The sequence below is a fragment of the Camelus dromedarius genome, chromosome 27, assembly GCF_036321535.1.
Source record: "Camelus dromedarius isolate mCamDro1 chromosome 27, mCamDro1.pat, whole genome shotgun sequence".
Lineage (NCBI taxonomy): Eukaryota > Metazoa > Chordata > Mammalia > Artiodactyla > Camelidae > Camelus > Camelus dromedarius.
In genome coordinates this window covers 4,605,454-4,623,247 of record NC_087462.1, presented here as the reverse complement: position 1 = coordinate 4,623,247, position 17,794 = coordinate 4,605,454, and the positions used below count along the sequence as shown (strand labels likewise).

The following is a 17,794-nucleotide window of genomic DNA, read 5'->3' as shown; positions in this document are numbered from 1 at the left end:
CCTTGGTACTACTTCCCAGCTGTCCTTGGCAGGTCCTTCGGCGTGGTCCTCTGGGAAATTACCAGCTTGGCAGAACAGCCTTACCAAGGCCTATCTAATGAGCAGGTGTTGAAATTCGTCATGGATGGAGGGTATCTGGATCAACCTGACAACTGTCCAGACAGAGTGTAAGTGCGGAAAAGGGTGCAGTGTGTGGGCCGCTCATTCAGAAGCCTTTGCCCTTTGCATGGCTACTGGGGTTTGCGTGTCCTGTGTCCACGTGTGCTTGTGTTAGCCCGTTGTATCTCTGCACGCACACTTGTGTTTGCACATCGTGTCACTGTACATATTTGTGTGTGTGTATTGCATCTTTGCACGCGATGCTTTACTGCACATCGTATCTTTGGAAGCTTGTACAGGAAACCCCGCAGCGGTGGTTGCCTTGGGAGAAGGGAGCCGGGGAGCAGGACAGTGCCTGTCCTGAGCAAAGTCAAGGTCCCCTGCGGAGAGTGAGGGCTGGGCGTGCAGGGCGGACCCCTAGGGTCAGTCAACGCAGCTGCACACACCCATCGCGGGCAGGGACACGTCCAGTGATGAGCTGCAGTCCTCACCGAGTGGCAACATCAGGACAGGCCTTTCTGGATCTGGTTTTGGGATGAGGCAGGGCCCGTGGCTCTCTTGCCAAAATCATCTTTCAGCCGCCGTAGAATTGCGGCTTCTGCCTGCTGCCGTCGGCGGTCGCGGTGGGTGTGGACCGCGTGGCGGGGCGGGGCATCTTGGCGGTGGGGGGACCCCGGGGCTCACCCTCCACGTGCCCCTCCGTCCCACAGCACCAACCTGATGCGCATGTGCTGGCAGTTCAACCCCAAGATGCGGCCGACCTTCCTGGAGATCGTCGACCTGCTCAAGGACGACCTGCACCCCAGCTTTCCCGAAGTTTCCTTCTTCCACAGCGAGGAGAACAAGGCGCCGGAGAGCGAGGAGCTGGACATGGAGTTTGAGGACATGGAGAGCGTCCCGCTGGACCGGTCGGCACACTCGCAGCGGGAGGAGGCCGGGGGCCGGGACGCGGGGTCGGCGCTGGGGCTGAAGCGGGGCTACGAGGAGCACATCCCCTACACCCACATGAACGGGGGCAAGAGGAACGGCCGCATCCTGACCCTGCCGCGGTCCGACCCTTCCTAACGGCCCCTGCGGGGGGCAGGGGTTCCCGGCTTCACTTCCTCCTGGTTTGAAGGCCTGCAGAAAACTCAGGACTTGCACACGACTCTGCCACAGTGTCAAACGGAGCTCGGAGATCATGGCGATCCATTTCTGTTCATCTGATGACTTCAAAACACATTGGTTCCATTGCCAACTTGACTCGTCTGAGAAGTTAACTGTGAACACAGAGGGGAAAGGTTTCCACCGCTGCTGTCCCTTCGGGCCACCGCGGTTTCAAGCCAAGATGCTACTTTTTCGGTAGATTGAAAGAAAGCACCCGTTTTTACTTTTTTTTTTTTTTTTTTTTTTGCTGGTGTCTGAGCTACAGTATAAAACATAACACTTGTTTGTGGAACAAAAGTTTGAAAGAAAGAAAGAAAACCCTGTTCAAGTAGAATTCCAGGCTTTGTCGAGTGGGCTTCGAGAAAGTTTTTCTCATCCAGGCTGAAGGATTTTTTTTTTTCCTTCACAAAAATCAGTTCCTCAAATTGACCAATAGCTGCTGCTTTTATACTTTCGATAAGGACCTGCAGTCCGGGTGTGTGGCGCACGTGTGTACTCGGGCGTGTGTGTGCGGGTGTGTGTCCAGGTTAGGCGCAGCTGGCGTGTGTGTGTCTGAGTGTGTGTGCACGCCAATCATTTGGGCTGAGTTGTTGCTTTGGGGATCAGCTCATGAAGGTTCTGCTTTTCAAGTATGTGAGCCCTTGGTCCCCCGCCTCCTTCCTTCTTCTTTACTGGGAGACTGTGCCCTCAACAGGTTTTTCTTTTGTCCCAAGTCTAGCCTCAGGAGTCTTCTCTCCCTTAACTTTGGTGAAAAACGTTTTCCGGGAGCCGAGGGAGTCCTTTGGAGTGATAATGGATCTTTACAAGACCAAAACAAAGCCAGGACATTTAAAAAAAAGAAAAAAAAAAAAAGAAAAAAAAACTGAGATGATAAGTTTTGAGAATATATTTGTAACATATTTAATTTTTGAAAGAAATCTCCAGCATCAGCCTCCTAAGTTATTGCCCCTTTCCCCGGGGTGGGGGTAGGGCTTGTGGGTTGGTCTGCCTGTGTGGGGAGGGGGAACGAGGCACCAGTGGCCTCTCGGTGTGGTCTTAAAGGCATCTGCTTTTCTGGGAATAAAGCCACGTTAGCTGCTAACCCTTCTGGACGTCGTGGTGAGGCCACGCGGAGGGTGTGGGCGACTGGGTTTGATGGATGCTTTGGTTTCTGCTCGGGTAAGCTGAGCCCTGCCTTCGAACACGCGTGTGGCTCTCGGATCCTCTGGTCCCGTGTGTACCTCTTGGGCTTCCTCAACTGGGTGGGCACGTCCTACAGTTACTGTGCAAACACAACAGAATCAGACCCCAAAGTGGGACAGCACGGACGGCCTCTGAGAACACTAGCAATATGAAGCAAGATGTGCCTGCGGTCCCCTCCGCCCTCAGGGCATCCGACTGTCCTCAAAACTGACCTCCCAGAAGCTGCTCTGTGCCCAGGGACCTCAGCTGGGCCAGGTGTGGGGCCTGAGCCGAACCCTCAGGTGCTTACGATGTCGCAGTCCCTAAGAGAGAGGAGTCTGCAGGAGAAACCAAGGACCTTCAGCGCTACCGAGAACTTCCGAATGGGCATGAGTCCACAGCTTCCTCCCTCAGGGGAGAGGACGACAGCTGCTCAAAGAGAGAACATGGTGAACTCCTCACTCTGGTTCATCGAAATCGTCACCCCTGGGTCATCCCTTGAGTGCATTTTCTCACAGTTTTGCTTGCTTCCTTCTCTTAAGAGCTGTGGGCTGAAGAACAGGATAGAGACACAATGGCGACCTCTGAACCTTCTCAGTTCTTGATTAAGGACACAGGTAGACACACATCCCAATTGCCTATTGTTATTTATATGATTTGAGAAATCTCAGCATGTAAAATACTTCTGGGGAGTCTCAGCGATTGGGTACAAGGAGCAAGAGTACAGAAATTATTTTCGCCAAATTTATTTTGTACATATAAGAGGGTCTGTACGTAAATTAAAAAAACACATACCCGTAGATCTAGGTATTTTGTTCTTTCCGTAGTAAATTTGTAGTGGCCATATACTACACTAGCAGCAATTTTCACATTTTTCTAATTCAGAAAGGTTTTCTTATATTAGGGGAAAAATTATTTATTTTAATATATAAAAATCACTGTAAAAATCACTTTCGTAAAAAATGGAGTGCATGTAAATTTTTTTTCAAAGAAAAAATAAACAGGTGAATGTGGGCTAATGATTTTTTTTTCCAGCACAGTCTACCTCAGTGTACTGTTAGGATGTGGTTCAATCATCAACATCTTTGAGACTTCAGAATTCTGCCTGGATCCAATCTGAATCAGGGAAAATTGTATCAGCTGATTCCGAATGCCAGGGACCAGTAAGAATTTTGAGGGAGGGAGTTGGGCTGAAGTGTGGCTTTCATATGAACACAGATCCTTTTTTTCTGGCTGATAATATTCTTCTCTGGATTTAATCTTCCTCTTTTTTTTTTTTTTTTTTTAAATCCTCCATCCATTGACACTGTGCTCTCCAAACATGAACCAAGTTCCAGGCCATCATGATGTATCTGATGTGTGGGGGACACCCTGGCCTGAGTGCCACCCTCTGGTGAGGGAAGCTCCCCGGCTGGGGCAAAGACAGGCTGTGATGCAGGGCCAGCACCCCCACTGTCCCACAGCATCCTTCTGGTGTGAGCACCAAGGTGCCCTGGGCTCTGTATGGCTTATTTCCATTCCTTTCAGGCTGAGGTTTTTTTTTTTTTTTTTTTTTTTTTTTTGGAGAGGGGCATGGAACCAATCACACTCATGGGCACCTTGCACACAGACACCCAACGTGGTGTCTCTTTTATTCTCTGAGTGAAAAGGGGGCACGTTGAGAAATCTCAAACCAAAACCCACCATGCTGAACACATTTTTTAGCAACAAAACCTTGGACCCCTGTATTGTGGTTTGGTTGACCTCAAGATGATACTATTTGATCCTGTGGGGCTTTGAGAGCCCACATGCTAAGTCTGGGCAGGGCCAGCAGGGATGCTGTCATCCTCAGCAGACGTCACCGCCCTTACCGTACCTCCCCACCCGTCCTGGAGAGGCAGTTCAGAGCGCTGGGCCTGCCCTGTGTGAACGGGATCTCCCCGCCTTCGTTTAGCTGTCTCTCTTGCTGCAGTCAAAGAGCAAGCAGCCTGGAATAACAGCCCCCTTTTTACATCAGATAATGTTGACTCGCTCTGTAACAACAGAGTTTTGGTCCTAGAAAGTCATGGATGTCCTGGAGGGTTGTAGTGATGTGCTACAGAAAAAAAGCAACAAAGCCAGCTTTGGTTGACGCTTTTTGTTGTTTGTGTTTTTAAAGATGTCTTGCTGGTTTTAAAACCCTTTTTTATTTGTGTGGCAAAATCCACATAGTGGTTTCTCCCTGGACCAGTGATGTCGAACACACATCTGGAAATGTTTGTATCCTGGGAGCTGTCCAGGGTGCTTTTCTGTCATTTTAAGCTGGTAAGAAAGGGGGGAAATGCTGCTGGTTCTCTGGATAGACAGCGAGCACAACTGAAAGAAAACTGATGCAAAGGTCTGCACATACAATCCCATGATGGTTGGAGACTGCCACCAACTGAGGGACAGATCTTCCACTTCCTCCAGCCAGAGCAGACGGTCTGCTGTGAAACATGCTTGTTGGGTTGGGAGATGTTTCTTGGCAGCAGCAATAACATTGGCCAGTGGGCAGGAACACCATCAGGGCTTGGCCCGTGCTAGCCACCTGCATAAGTGATCTGTGTGCTGCGCCCTCAATGACAATCTTTTTTCTACTTTGTGGTGGGTGGAAGTTGGGGGTTAAATGTCTATCAGATGCCACTTGGTGAGTCGTTGACACCTCAGGCTACTTAGAAATTATGGTTTTGTTGGGAGTGGGGGATGGGAAAATGCTGATTGTTTAGAAATGATGCACGTAGGATGGTGTCCCTTCAGAAAACCTTCCAGAATGTTCTTCAGAGTATTGATTTACCCCAGAGCTGAGGTTGGGAATGCAAAGAACAGACTGGCATTCATTCTTTCAAACACATGAAAGAATGTGATGGATGTTCAGAAGCTGCAACTGGAGGTAAATGTTTCCCTATGGGGTCCCCCAGAAAGAGAGGGAAATAATGACTATTTGGGTGTGGCCCCTAAAAATCCTTGTTGAAACTCAGATCATGACTCTGGGGCTCCTGGTCCCATTTGAGAAGGAAGGCAACACCTACCCATCTCCCCGCCAAGAATGTGTGTCCACACACACGTTCAGGAATGGCTTGTTTACTCTGTTGACCTTGTGTGCCTGGTGGGGGGTCCAGGCCCTGCGTGTCTGCAGCAGACACCCATCCGCTGTCAGCCACGCAGGATCAAATGTGCCTCGGCTTAGGCGGAAAACAACTCGGAGACACAAAACCCACCAAAAGCTCAATTCTTATTTTTTTTTCAATGTTTTCCTAAAAGAGGCAAGTAGCACCATGTATAGAATATGCCTTTTTGTTTTTTGGATATTGAAATTGCTCTGCATGTAAAATATGGGATAATTACCTGTTTATATGAAAATTCTGAATAAATTATCTGAGAATACTCTTGCTTCTGTGTGGTGTCCAAGCAAGGACCTGTGAACAGTGTGGAGCTGTAACTGTGGGATGGGCTGTTACCCGACACCTTCTGGCGGGTTGTGGGTGTCTGTTTGGAGAGGGGACAAACCCCCCCGGTTCATCAAAACACTGAAGCAGGAAGTTAAATATTGTTACCAGCAGGGCTGTTGCTCCATTGGTACATACCTGTACAGTTGAACCAACCATTTAAATACTGAACTATTTCTATGCTAGTTGGTAAGTAACTGCTCCCCCAAGGACTCCAACCTTCCAAGAATCCAAACACTTAAGTGGTTCACCAGAAGAATGCCAGGGGGACCCCCCCCCAGGACCTTGCTCCATTCCACCATGCTGGAGACTTAGATGCTAAATTTTTTTGTATACATATATTTAATTGAAATATAGCCAGTTTACAATGTTGTATCAATTTCTCATGTACAGCATAATGCTTCAGTCATACATGAACATACATATATTCATTTTCTTAATTTTTTTCACTACAAGTTATTACAAGATATTGAATATAGTTCCCCGTGCTGTACAGTATAAACTTGTTTATATACATTAGTTTGGATACAGGGAGGCGTGAACCAACTGAGAGTCAACAACAGCCCACACGTCTCACTTTACCCTTCTATGACTGAAGATGATAGACCTTCCTTCATGTGACCGTAGTGAGGATCAAATGAGGTAACGTTTACCCTTCACGCTCCCTCCAGGATGTCCTTCCCACACCTTCACACCCCTCCAGGATCCCCGTCCTCCAAGAAGCTGGTGCCCCTGCTAGGTGGTAGCCTGAATTGTGCCTCTCTGGGTTTGTTAAATTCAGTAGAAGCCTCTTGGACAACGGAGGCTGGAAAGAGTCTCCCCAGGAAAGAGTCCCAGGGATGCTTCAGTCTCAGGGTGAGCAGGTGGGTGGTGGGCTCTAGGCCCAGAGGGGCCACTTGGACTCCTCAAACTCCTGGCTAAGTGATGTCAGTGCAACTTAGCAGGGGCCCTGGCTCTGCCCCAGATGTGAACAGCACAACAGGTGGGACAGTGGTCATCAGCTTGGTGCACAAGCAAGAGGAAGCACATGAGAACTCTGGTCTCTCCAAAGCACTCCATAGAAGAGGGAAGTGATACTCTGGAAGGGATGACAGGGTTGTGGGGTGGTCCAGACTATGTGTGATGAGATCCAAAGGTTCTAGCCATTGATCTCCAACCTCTCTGGATGCTGCCAACCCTTCCGCTGGGGCCCCTTCTCCCCAGGGAGCTGACAGTGCTGCCTGGAATTGGGTCCTTAAGGTGACTCATCCAGAATCACAAACCCCAGGCACCTCTAGAAGCCCTCGTTATAATCAGAGCCTTGCAGGACGCCACTGCGGTGACCCACCGTAGCTGATGCTGTAGTACCACACAGACCACGTCTTCAGAACCCAGGTGCTCACACTTCCAGCTGCCAGGAAGGCTGTCTGCTGGGGGCTCACACCTGAGTCCCTTTGCCAGCACTCTCCTGGGCTCAAGGGAGCTGCTTTGTCCAAGGTCATATCCCCTCCCTAGGGGCAGCCACATCTGGCAATGGTCCAGGGGTACAAATGCCGGACCCCTGTGCCTAAATGCATGTTATGGGTCCAATTGCAACCTCCTCCCCTCCAAAAGATACATGCAAGTCCTACTCTCCGGACAAGGGGTTGTTGAGCAAGTGACTATGATTTTCCATCCCTTGGGGTGATCAGTGATCACAAGTGTCATGGCTACCACGGCTGTGACCCTGAAGAGATTTCCCCTTCTTCAGAGTGAATACTTGTATAACTGGAGTCTAGAAGATCAATTTATGGTTCTGAGTGGGAGGATAAAAGAAGTCAAGTGCTAACTGGCTTAAATGTCTAACTGGTGATGATTGGTTTCAGAAGGTGGACATATGTTAGCCATCAGGGGAGTCATTTTTTTTGGTGGGGGTGAGGAAATTAGGTTTACTTATTTAATTTTAAAAATGGAGGTACTGGGGATTGAACCCAGGACCTCATGCATGCTAAGCACGCGCTCTACCACTGAGCTATACCTCCCCCCTGTCCCAGGGGAGTCATTTGGATAAGAGCTTGAAGTCACGAGGAGATGAACAGATGATCCTGCTGGCCAGCGCCAACATACAGTTCACTGCAATCATTAACTGTTCTTGCTTTGTTATCTGGGTTGTGAGCAATGAAATGAGCCTGAAATGCAGATGCTTCCCATACTCTGTAACCAGTTTTCAGGGCTCGCTGACATCACATCCTAGGATCCCAGATTCTTTTTCAGCCACCCCACGTCCATTAGGACCACCTGTTACCAAAATGTGACTTCACCTCCCTCACACTGATGCCTGTACAGAGCATTTCCATCTCCTGCTCCTGCTCTGCTGCTGCTGTTCTGTAAAAGTCAGTGCGTGTTCCGGCGCATGGAGTGACGCGGGGGGTGGGAATTTTATTTGGTGCTTTGTAGCTCTGGGTTTGGGTCCTCTGATTAGTTGCTACATATGTTGAAACTCCTCCGTGGGCTAGTTAACCAATGTGTACACTACGTGGAATCAAGATCTGCAGGTTATAAAACAATGTACTGCCTCACTAGTTGTGATCCTTGGTTCTAGGAACAGTTCGGTTTGTTGATGAAACACTGCCATCTTCAGGGACTATTTTGGAATTAAAAAGGACACTCCAGAGATGTTTTTGTTGTCAGCCTTTGGAAAAATGGATCAAAGTAGCAGAAAATCATAATTCAGATGGGCCAGCGGGGTTACAAAATCAAGATGAGGAGGAATATTTCAGATGTTGTTTGGGTTCTCTCTCTCTCATAGTGGAATGGTTAAGAGTACAGATTCTGAAGTGAGACTGTCAGCTTTTTAATCTCTTAGGAGCTGTGTGACCTTGAGTAAGTCACTTAACCTCTCTGTGCCTTCATGTCAGTTTTCTCATCTGAAAAATAGCGCCGTAACTTAGGTTCTTTGAAAAGCAGACACTAAAACAGAATCGGATGTGTGGATAAGGGGAGAGGGAGCAGGAGTAGCTCTCAGGACCGTTCTGAGAAAGTCTCCATAAAGCCGATGGGGGCACCCAGAGCACAGAATGCTTGTGAGAGGAGCCCTGCCTTGGTGAGAAATGACCTGGCTCTGGTACTCCCATCCCTCAAGCTCGGGCATTGGTTGGGAGCAGCCCAGGGACAACATGGCTTTGGCGTGAACCTCCAGCAGGTCTGAAGATGCGGCAGCTGGAGATGGTCAGTTTGTGGTACCCTCCCCTCACCCCATCGGGTGAGATCTGAGCAGTGCACTTCCGTGATGAGCATAAACGGGGGTAACAGTATCTTCTTCATAGAGATGCTGTGAAGGGTGAGTGAGTTAATACCCGAAAGCCCTTCGCACAGCGCCTGGCTACGAAGTGTGAGTTTTTAGGTTTTTCTATTGCACTGGGGAAGCAGTGCATATTCCTAGTTTATTCACTCTTTTTCAGAAGGGAGTTTGCATTTTGATCAAATGCCGAGCCGATGGCTTCTGTCTGTCCCTCCGCATGCTGCTTCACCCTGTACTCTGACCCCAGAAGGCTGACCTACGGTGGATGCAGCAGGGACCCTTGCCCTCTGGCTTTGGTGGGTTCTGACAATGACATTCCTCCTCATCGGCAGGGTGGAGACCTGGCGGGGGGGGGGGCGGGGTGGAGAGGGAGGAGAATGAGGGCGAGATGGTTATTTTCCTGGTTCACTTCTGGCCCCAGGCTTGGCCTCAGCAGCTTACAACACTCCTTCTTCCCAAGCCGCGTGGCATTTGCAGACTGCCCCTAGCTCCACTCCACGTCCTGTTCCGTCCAGGATCCAGGCTCGTGGAGAAGTCGGGGAATTAGCAGACAGAGGGGCTCTATATTTAAAGAGCATGTTCCATTTTGGAATGTCTACCTCTGGACTTCCTTCACATTCTCTTAGAAAGACAGACTGTAGGGTGCTCTTCTTTTATATGATCCCCCTCAATTTTTTTTTTAATACATGTTTAACTCAGGTCTGCTAGCTTGACTCTTGCAGAATGGTTACTGTAGGGGCAGCTGGAACAAGAGACAGGGATAATGCCCAGAGGCTCTGAAGAGATGTATTTAGGGTCTGCATGTACTGATCATGTTTTAAAATTTTCCTGTACTTTAGGATGTGTTGATATCTTGCTGATCTGGAAGAGGCAGCCTTCCCAGGGCTGGCCAATTCGTAGACGGTGGACAAACCTTCCTGGGAGTGCGCCTCTCATATGCACACCCACCAATCCAGGGTCCATACCCTACCCACCTCTTTTGACTCTCACATGAGTTAATAGTCTCCCTGCTCTCAGTCACCCCAGGGCCGGTATCAGAGAGCAAGGGACCATCCCTACAGCCCAGAGCTCCCAAAAATTATTCAAACTAGCCAGTCCTAATATTGCTTACCCTGCCTTGCCTTTCCCATGGAGACCACAATAAAGGCTCATGCCCATGCTTCCTGCCACTCCTCCTGCCACCTGACCCCCCGGCGCCTCCCTGTGCTGCCCTGTGTGGCACGGACTACCCCATCCTCTTGGGCACTGTGAGTAATACACTCATCTCTCAAAGGCAGTTGTCTCCACCTTACCAGACCTGATGAAAATGAGACAGGCTGGGACCTGGGGCCTTTTGCTGCAATGCTTGCACCTGGACAAACGTCTCCTCGAGCAACAGAATACAAAGAAACTACAAGGGCCTAAAAATAACTGTGTGCAGCTAGAGCAAGTTATGAACAACAAGATACGAAAAGACCAAAAACCCAACTGTCACTTCAGAGGTGCCAGGAGCAAAAGCAAGTCCTGCACGTGATCCCTGCACACAGATCCACCAAGGGGGTGGGCAGATCATCCAAGCCGCCCCTCCAGCCTCGCTCACCTATCTGCCCCTATCCTCACCTCGTTTCAGGGACCAGCTCACTACCCACCCCCTCCAAGGAGCAAGCAAGGGAGCCTGTGACTTGTTTTTGCTCCCTTGTGCTGAGTCCCAACAAAGCCTCGCCTGAATTTCTCGTCTGACCTCTCTTAACAATTTCCATTGATTAAGGAGACCAAGAACCCTGGTCAGTAACAAAAAAAAATACCTGGGCATCACCCAGGTACAGTCATTGGTCTCCCTCCAAAAATGCCATCCATCAGTTCTGTGAGGAACTGGAGATTCCCTTCCTGTCTGCCTACCATTTAGAGTATCAGTGCCACATCCCAGTTTGTCCTCAAACTGAGAGCATCCTCAGGATGCCCCACTGAACTGCTGGAAACGGCTGCAGATGCTTAGTATTCTCCCTTGTGATTTGGCGTCAGAGATCCCAGCCTGGGGTCTCTGAGGCCAGGATTGTGCCAGTAAGAGAAGAAAAACTGGAGACTTGCCCAGCCTTCTGCTCAGATTTCATTGGCTAGAATAAGTCACATGGCCACGTCCGCTGCAGGGGCTGGGGGTGGCTGGGTCGGATCATCTTTTACAGGCATAGGAAGGACTCGTGACTGGTGATACTCCCAATGCCTAGCACAGAGGCCCTCAGTGTAGCCCTGGACATCTAAGGGCATGTCTGACCTATCACTCGTCACTCTCAGGTGGCTAAATGCCATTTGTCATTCCAACAAGGGTGGGTACTGACCTCAAGGGCTGGGCTTGTGAAGCTAGTGCGCTTTTCAGAATCTTTCTTTTGTAATTAAAGCTAGCCAGAGGATGGCTTGGCTGCCTGCTGGCCCCTACTGATTCCAGAGAGGGCCTTCAACCCATCAGTCAGCTTCCTACAAGGGACAGCTCAGGTCCCCTGCAAGTCCTATCCCTTCTAACTGTTCTTCTCCTTTCAGGGCCAACGTCACAACCATTCTCTCAACGTCCAGGAGCCAGAGACCTATTTCCTGGAAGCCACCGAGTGGTTCATGGGACAATTCTCCACTTGAGAATTAGGGTGGATCTGAGCATCTTTGCACCCACAACCTTCCTGCTTGATGAGTAAAACCTGCCCTAGCAAATGTGTATTTTTCTGGTCCATTTATCTCCTTCATTTCTTTAAAATTTTCAAATAACTTTAAGAGATATAATTCAAATGCCATACTGTAATAGAAAAGAACAAATCTGACTCCATATTAGATCTGTTCCTTTGGCTTTAATGCTGTGCTGTTTCCTGGGCTGGTTCTGCACATTTTGTAAAAGACTGTTGCCTATAGCCTGAAATAGACAGGATGGACCATTCTCAAGGCTCTACCTTTAAGGGTATTAAGACGTTTCCATTCACACAAAGATAACAAGTTGCAGAATAAAAAATAACACGTTTTGTTGGAAGTTTACAGGGACACCATGACCTGACCCACATGAACAGCTGTAAGAACAAAGGATTCCAACACCAAGACGCTTGCAACAACCACAGTGTCTCCCCTTTTTAGTATAAAAAGAGCCTGACTTCTGACTTGGGGAAGACGGTACTCCAGGACATTAGTCTGCCATCTTTTTAGTCTGCCCGCTTTCCAAATAAAGTCATTATTCCTTGCCCCAACACCTCATCTCCCAATTTATTGGCCTGTCATGCGGTGAGCAGAGCGAGTCTGGATTTAGTAACATGACCACATAAATTCACCCATTTAAAGTGCACAATTCAGTGGCTTTCAGTAGACTCGCAGAAATGCACAGCTATCACCATAGTTCACTGGAGAATATTTGTATCACGACAAATAAGCCCACTGATGCAGTCCATCAACCTCCCCAGGCTCAGGGCCAGTTGGTTTCCATCCCACATTCCTTACACAGTGTTCCTCCAGTGTGACTTCTCACATAGATCTTAAGGGGTGAGCGTTCTCTCAAGGGTTTTCCATTCTGATGGTAGTTGTAGGGTTTTCTCTTGGTGTGAACCATTCTGATTCACCAGAGATATCACAGAACTGCATTCCTCCTGTTTCTCCCCAGTAGGCAATTTTTTGCATGTGTGCACAAAAACATTCTGAGTTGAGTTGAAGGTTTCACCACATAGACCGCATTTATAAGGTTTCTCTCCAGAGTAAGTTAACATGTGGGTTACAGAATGCCACTCCATACTGATTAAATTGGGAGGGTGAAGGTCTGAAGAGAGCTTTTCTTCACTGAGTCATGACCAGCCTCCAAGATGGTTCCCAGTGATCTCTTCCTACTAGTATTCATAACTTGTGTGGGCCCCTCCCACACTGAGTCAGGATCTTTCTGGGTGGCCAACACCATACAGATGAAGAAAGAATATATCCTTCTGAGGTTAGGTCATAAAAGACATCACGGCTTCTGCATCGCCTTTTCTGGATCATTTACCTGCCGCCATATTGTAAAGACCCTCGGCACTGTGGAGAGGCCTACATGGTGAGGAACTGCAGGTCCCATGCCAACCACTGGCTCTAGCTGGTCAGGCACGTGAGGTAAGCTGTCTTCAAAAGGGACCCTTCAGTCCTAAAGACTTCTGACGAGCACAGTTCTAGGTGGCACCTTGACTGCAACCTCATGAGAGCCTGAGCTAGAACTACGTAGCCAAAATGCTTCTGAACTCCTGACCTACATGAACTGTGGGATAATAAATGCCTGCTGTTTTTAAACCACTAAGTTTTGGGGCCAATTTGTTACAGCAGACAATTTACACATCCAGTGAGAGTTCCCAAGGTGTCTGAGGGATGAGAAGTCAGCAAAGGCTCCCCCAGAGTTACTGCAGCCGTATCTACCTATTATAGATTTTCTTGTGCACAGACAGGTAAGAGTTACTACTGAAAGCCCTTCCACAACGATTACACTCACAGGGTTTTGCTCCAGTGGGAGCTCTCACGTGTTTCTTACGAGATGACAGACTATTAAAGGCTTTCCCACAGTTACTACGTCCATAGAGTTTCTTGCACTGTGTATTCTCTCGTGCACTGTAAGAGGAAAGCTACTGCTGAAGGGTTTTCCACACTGGTTACACTCATAGGTTTTTCTCCAGTATGAGTTCTCATGTGCTGTGTCAGATGTGAGCTCTTCCTAAAGGTTTTCCCACAAGCACTGCACTCGTAAGGCTTCTCTCCTGTATGAATTCTACTGTGCACAGTGAGGGAGGAGCTCACGCTGAAGGCCTGGCCACACTGATCTCATTCATAATGACTCTCCCCAATATGAACTCTTGTGCCTTTTGAGGATACATCTAGTGCAGAACACATGAAAACACTTGTTACCTTCTTAAGGTTTTTCTCCAGTGTGCCAGAACCTTCTAGCTAAGCTGCTCCTGAATTTCTGAACTACACAAACTGTGAGCGATGATATGTGATTTTTGTTGTTTTGAGGGACTAAGGCTTGGGATAATTTTTTATGCAGTAATTAAATAATGAATAAATCAGGGGGGTAGGGGTATAGCTCAGTGGTGGAACACGTGCTTAGCATGCATGAGGTCCTGGGCCAGGCTCTGCAGCTCTGCTCTGTGTTCCATCCCGCCCACATTTAGGAGCTGTACACTATCAGTTATGTCTAGTCCCCCCTCTCTTCAAGCTCTCCCACTCCACCAGACTTCCTCACACCATTTAAACCCAATGTAGTATTTTCAGCAGCGAAATAAATCTACCCCAAGAGCACAGCTTTCTTCCCATTTATCACCCAGTCTCCCTCATCACAGCCAGTTTTTTCACTCTGTCTCATTTTCTCCCCTCCTGCTCACTCTACATGGCACATTCTGGTTTCTACCACTAACATTTCAAGGACAATGCCTTTGGTGGAATCACTGAGATCTTATTCACAGAAACAGAGATGCATGTTGTAACCACACTGATGCTATTTCTTATCTACCAGATCAAGAAATGCAGAGAGGATAAAACAAATGAATGTAAATGGTAACCAATAAGGGCAGAAGAATAACTGAGGAGACGAGAATTGAATTTAGATTCCCCTAGACATGACTTTTTATATAGTTTTGACTTTGGAACCATATTTTAAAAACACAACTGCAATCCTTCCCACTGAAAACAAATAACCAAATGAGCCTAACTGCACATCAACTTGGAAACATGATCACAACACAGTTCGGAAAAAAATGCTTACGTATGACGTTAAAACAAAGTATATTGCCAATTCTGCCAGTTTCCTATTGATGGACATCTGAGTTGTTTCTCATCTTTTGCTGTTGGAAATAATCCTCCCATGCATAACCTCATGTGTATATGTTGTTTTGTATTTTGGGAGGTTTACATTCAGAGCATATTTCCAGAAGCGAGACTGCTAGGAAAGAACAGCAAAGCTTCGGAGAGTAGTTTGTTACATACACTGATGGAGAATACCACCAAGTAAACAGATTAGTGTTATTAGGAACCAACATTTTTAATATAACACATGAGAGATTAATATGAAATCAAAGAAGATAAGGAAAAAAGCCACTGTAAAGTTAAATTTGAGTGAGAAATATGCTAAACTTATGGTTTAAAAAAATGTGTATTTCCTAGCTATATCCAGTGAAAGGTCCTAAAAGCCATGATACTCCAGATGCGCTTAGCACACCCAGTGTCTAGATTTTGGTTTCTAACACTATTCACAGTTAAAAAGAGCAAAGTACTCTATGCACTAACAATGGAAAAATCTTCAGTATATGTTAAGCCAAAAAAAAAAAAAAAAAAGCAAGGCAAGGAAAAATGCATACAGTTCCACAATGTTTTGTGTAAGTAAAGTGGAAATGATAATATATTTGCTTGCTTGCGTTTACTTAAAGAAAACCTGGAAGGTTAAAAATGCATGGTAAGCCAATAAAAGTAATTACCCATAGGTGGCTAAGAATAGAATGTACGAACAGGTGAGGGCAAGACTTCGTAAGGTAAACCTTTTATATCATCTTAGTTTTGAACCAACTGCAAAGAAAAGTTTTAATCAAAATTTTAAACATTTGAATATTTTATAAGGACATTGAGTAATTTAATTTTTAGCCCCAGACTCTTAGCGACTCCTTGTGTTTTCAACCTGAGCACGGTAAGGCCCCTGAGCAGTTCCGCACAGCTGAAGCTGCTGGAACCTGATCTTACAAGTTCCATACACTACTCACCTGGTCACACAGAAATCCACAGATCACCCAGGACACATGGACCTTTAAGGCCGTTGTCAACAGAAACTTTAGATCCAGAGATGCTTTTCTTGTCTGTGGGGGGAAAAAAGTACAAATATTGCTTCTGAGGCTTTTAATAGGGTGTAATACAATTACTGGATAGAAAAACCACCCCATTCAGCTTTTGTGCGTGTGTATTTACTGATTTAACTGTTGGCCGTGGCTAGCTTTTGCTGAATCCTATCCAGCCATCTGCTCCCCAAATGGGACAAAAAGCTTCACACTGTGTGCATTTGATTAGCTCAGCTCATTTGGCTGGACAGAGATTTTATGGCGACTCGAGACACTTTAAAAACGACTTGCCACTTACGGGCCCTACAAGTGACAGCTGAATTGTAGACGATTTCCACAGTTCATTCAAAACTTCAGAGATTTTAAGACCCTTGAGCAGGGTTTCCCAACCGGGGCACTGCTGACATTTGAGGCTGGAAAATTCCTTGTCATGGGGGCCGTCCTGTACATTACCGGAGGTTGAACAGCGTCCCGGGCCACCACCCCCAGGTGCCAGCACACCTCTCTCTCCCTCCCAGGTGGTGACAACCTAGAGCATCTTCGGACGTGGCCAAAAGCACCCTGGGGTTGTGGGAAGGGTGGCCCCCAGGTGAGAGTGATGCGGGGGACTCTGAGGAGGGGGCAGCGTGAAAACATAAGTTTCCCAGGCCGAGGAAACGATGCGAAGCCCCTGGGGAGGAAAAGGGGCTCCCGAGAGGGACGTTGGGACGCGAGAGCCCGTGACTAGGGACTGCCCGCCGTCCACGCCCGCCCACCCCGCCCCGGACTCCCCCGAGCCCCTGCCCTCCCGCCGCTCACCGAGTCCCGCGCGTCACGCGGGCTTCCGCCCCGACGTGCTGACCGGCCTGGACTCCCCGCCGTAGGCAAGACTCCGCCCCCTCCCCGCCCCCGCCGCGCCGCATTTCCGCTTCCGGTCTCGGGCTGCCGGGCGGAGATGGGGATCTTCGGGCTTTCCCACCTGAGTCTGCCGGCGGGGGCAGCGGCCGCGCACCCTAGCCTCCGGCCGAGGGCTTTTCGTTTGCTTACTTTGTGCAAACTTGGGCGGGAGCCGGATCTGCCTGGGAATGGGGACCAGCATCTGCCTGGGAAGCGGGGGTCGTGGGCGGCGACCGGCCCGGGGGCGGCCTCTGGAGCGGGGGGCGTGGCTATCCGGGGGCGGGGCTGTGAGCGGGTAGCGAGTTTGCTGGGCGAACACGTGGCAAGAATAAGGCTAGACTGGCATGTGCGAAGGGCTGGGGCTCAGTTCTACACAGAACGTCGGAGGGAAACTTACACGGTGCAAACATTAAAAAAAGCCAAGTGCCTATATTGCTGTAAGATAAAGTGGATTTCAGATCAAAGAAAATTACAAGTGACAAAGTGGGATGTTATATCATGAAAAAAGGGTCAATCCACCACGAAGACAGTAGTTACAACACAGAATCTATATATGTATTAAAAACTGATATTACTGAAAGGACAAGTAGACAAATCCAAAATTATAGTTGGGAACTTCCACGCCCCTCTCAACATCTCCCTCAGCAGTTGATAGTACTGTTAGACAAAGTGAGATTAGGTAAGTACTGAACAATCCATCAAACAACAGTATCAACTGACGTTTATAAGACACACAGTTGACGTAATGGATACTCTGCCCAACAGCACCAGAATACACACTCAAATCGAGCACCATGGAATATTCACTAAGATAGACCATATTCTGGGTCATGAAATAAACATAAACACATTTAAAAGAATTGAAATCAAACAGAGTATGTTCTCTGACCATCCTTCAAGTCAATTTTGTTTGGAAAATCACCAAACAATTGGAAATTTACACATTTTTAAAAAATCCATAGTTCTGATAGGACTTCTCAAAGGAAATATAAATAGAGCTAAGTGAAAATGAAAATACAACATCAAAATTT

The 17,794-nt window shown here is 47.9% G+C and overlaps 1 protein-coding gene and 1 non-coding gene across 6 annotated transcripts in view; one reads left to right on the top strand and one right to left on the bottom strand.

Moving 5' to 3' along the window:
* Window positions 1-5,787, top strand: part of INSR (insulin receptor) — a 113,915-nt gene extending 108,128 nt beyond the window's left edge. For 4 of the 5 annotated variants that reach the window (XM_064479815.1, XM_031437078.2, XM_064479816.1 and 1 more), the window contains exons 21-22: window positions 33-167; window positions 810-5,787. In XM_064479815.1, coding sequence (XP_064335885.1) covers window positions 33-167; window positions 810-1,164 — 490 coding nt within the window. In that variant the 3' untranslated portion in view covers window positions 1,165-5,787. Of the gene's footprint in view, window positions 1-32; window positions 172-809 lie in introns of those variants that run through there. The other variant, XM_064479817.1, reaches the window with a different exon arrangement.
* Window positions 5,788-7,777: 1,990 nt separating this feature from the next.
* TRNAA-AGC (transfer RNA alanine (anticodon AGC)) lies at window positions 7,778-7,849 on the bottom strand. Its single transcript has one exon. It is a non-coding gene; the product is annotated as a tRNA-Ala (tRNA).
* Between the last annotated feature and the right edge of the window lie 9,945 nt (window positions 7,850-17,794).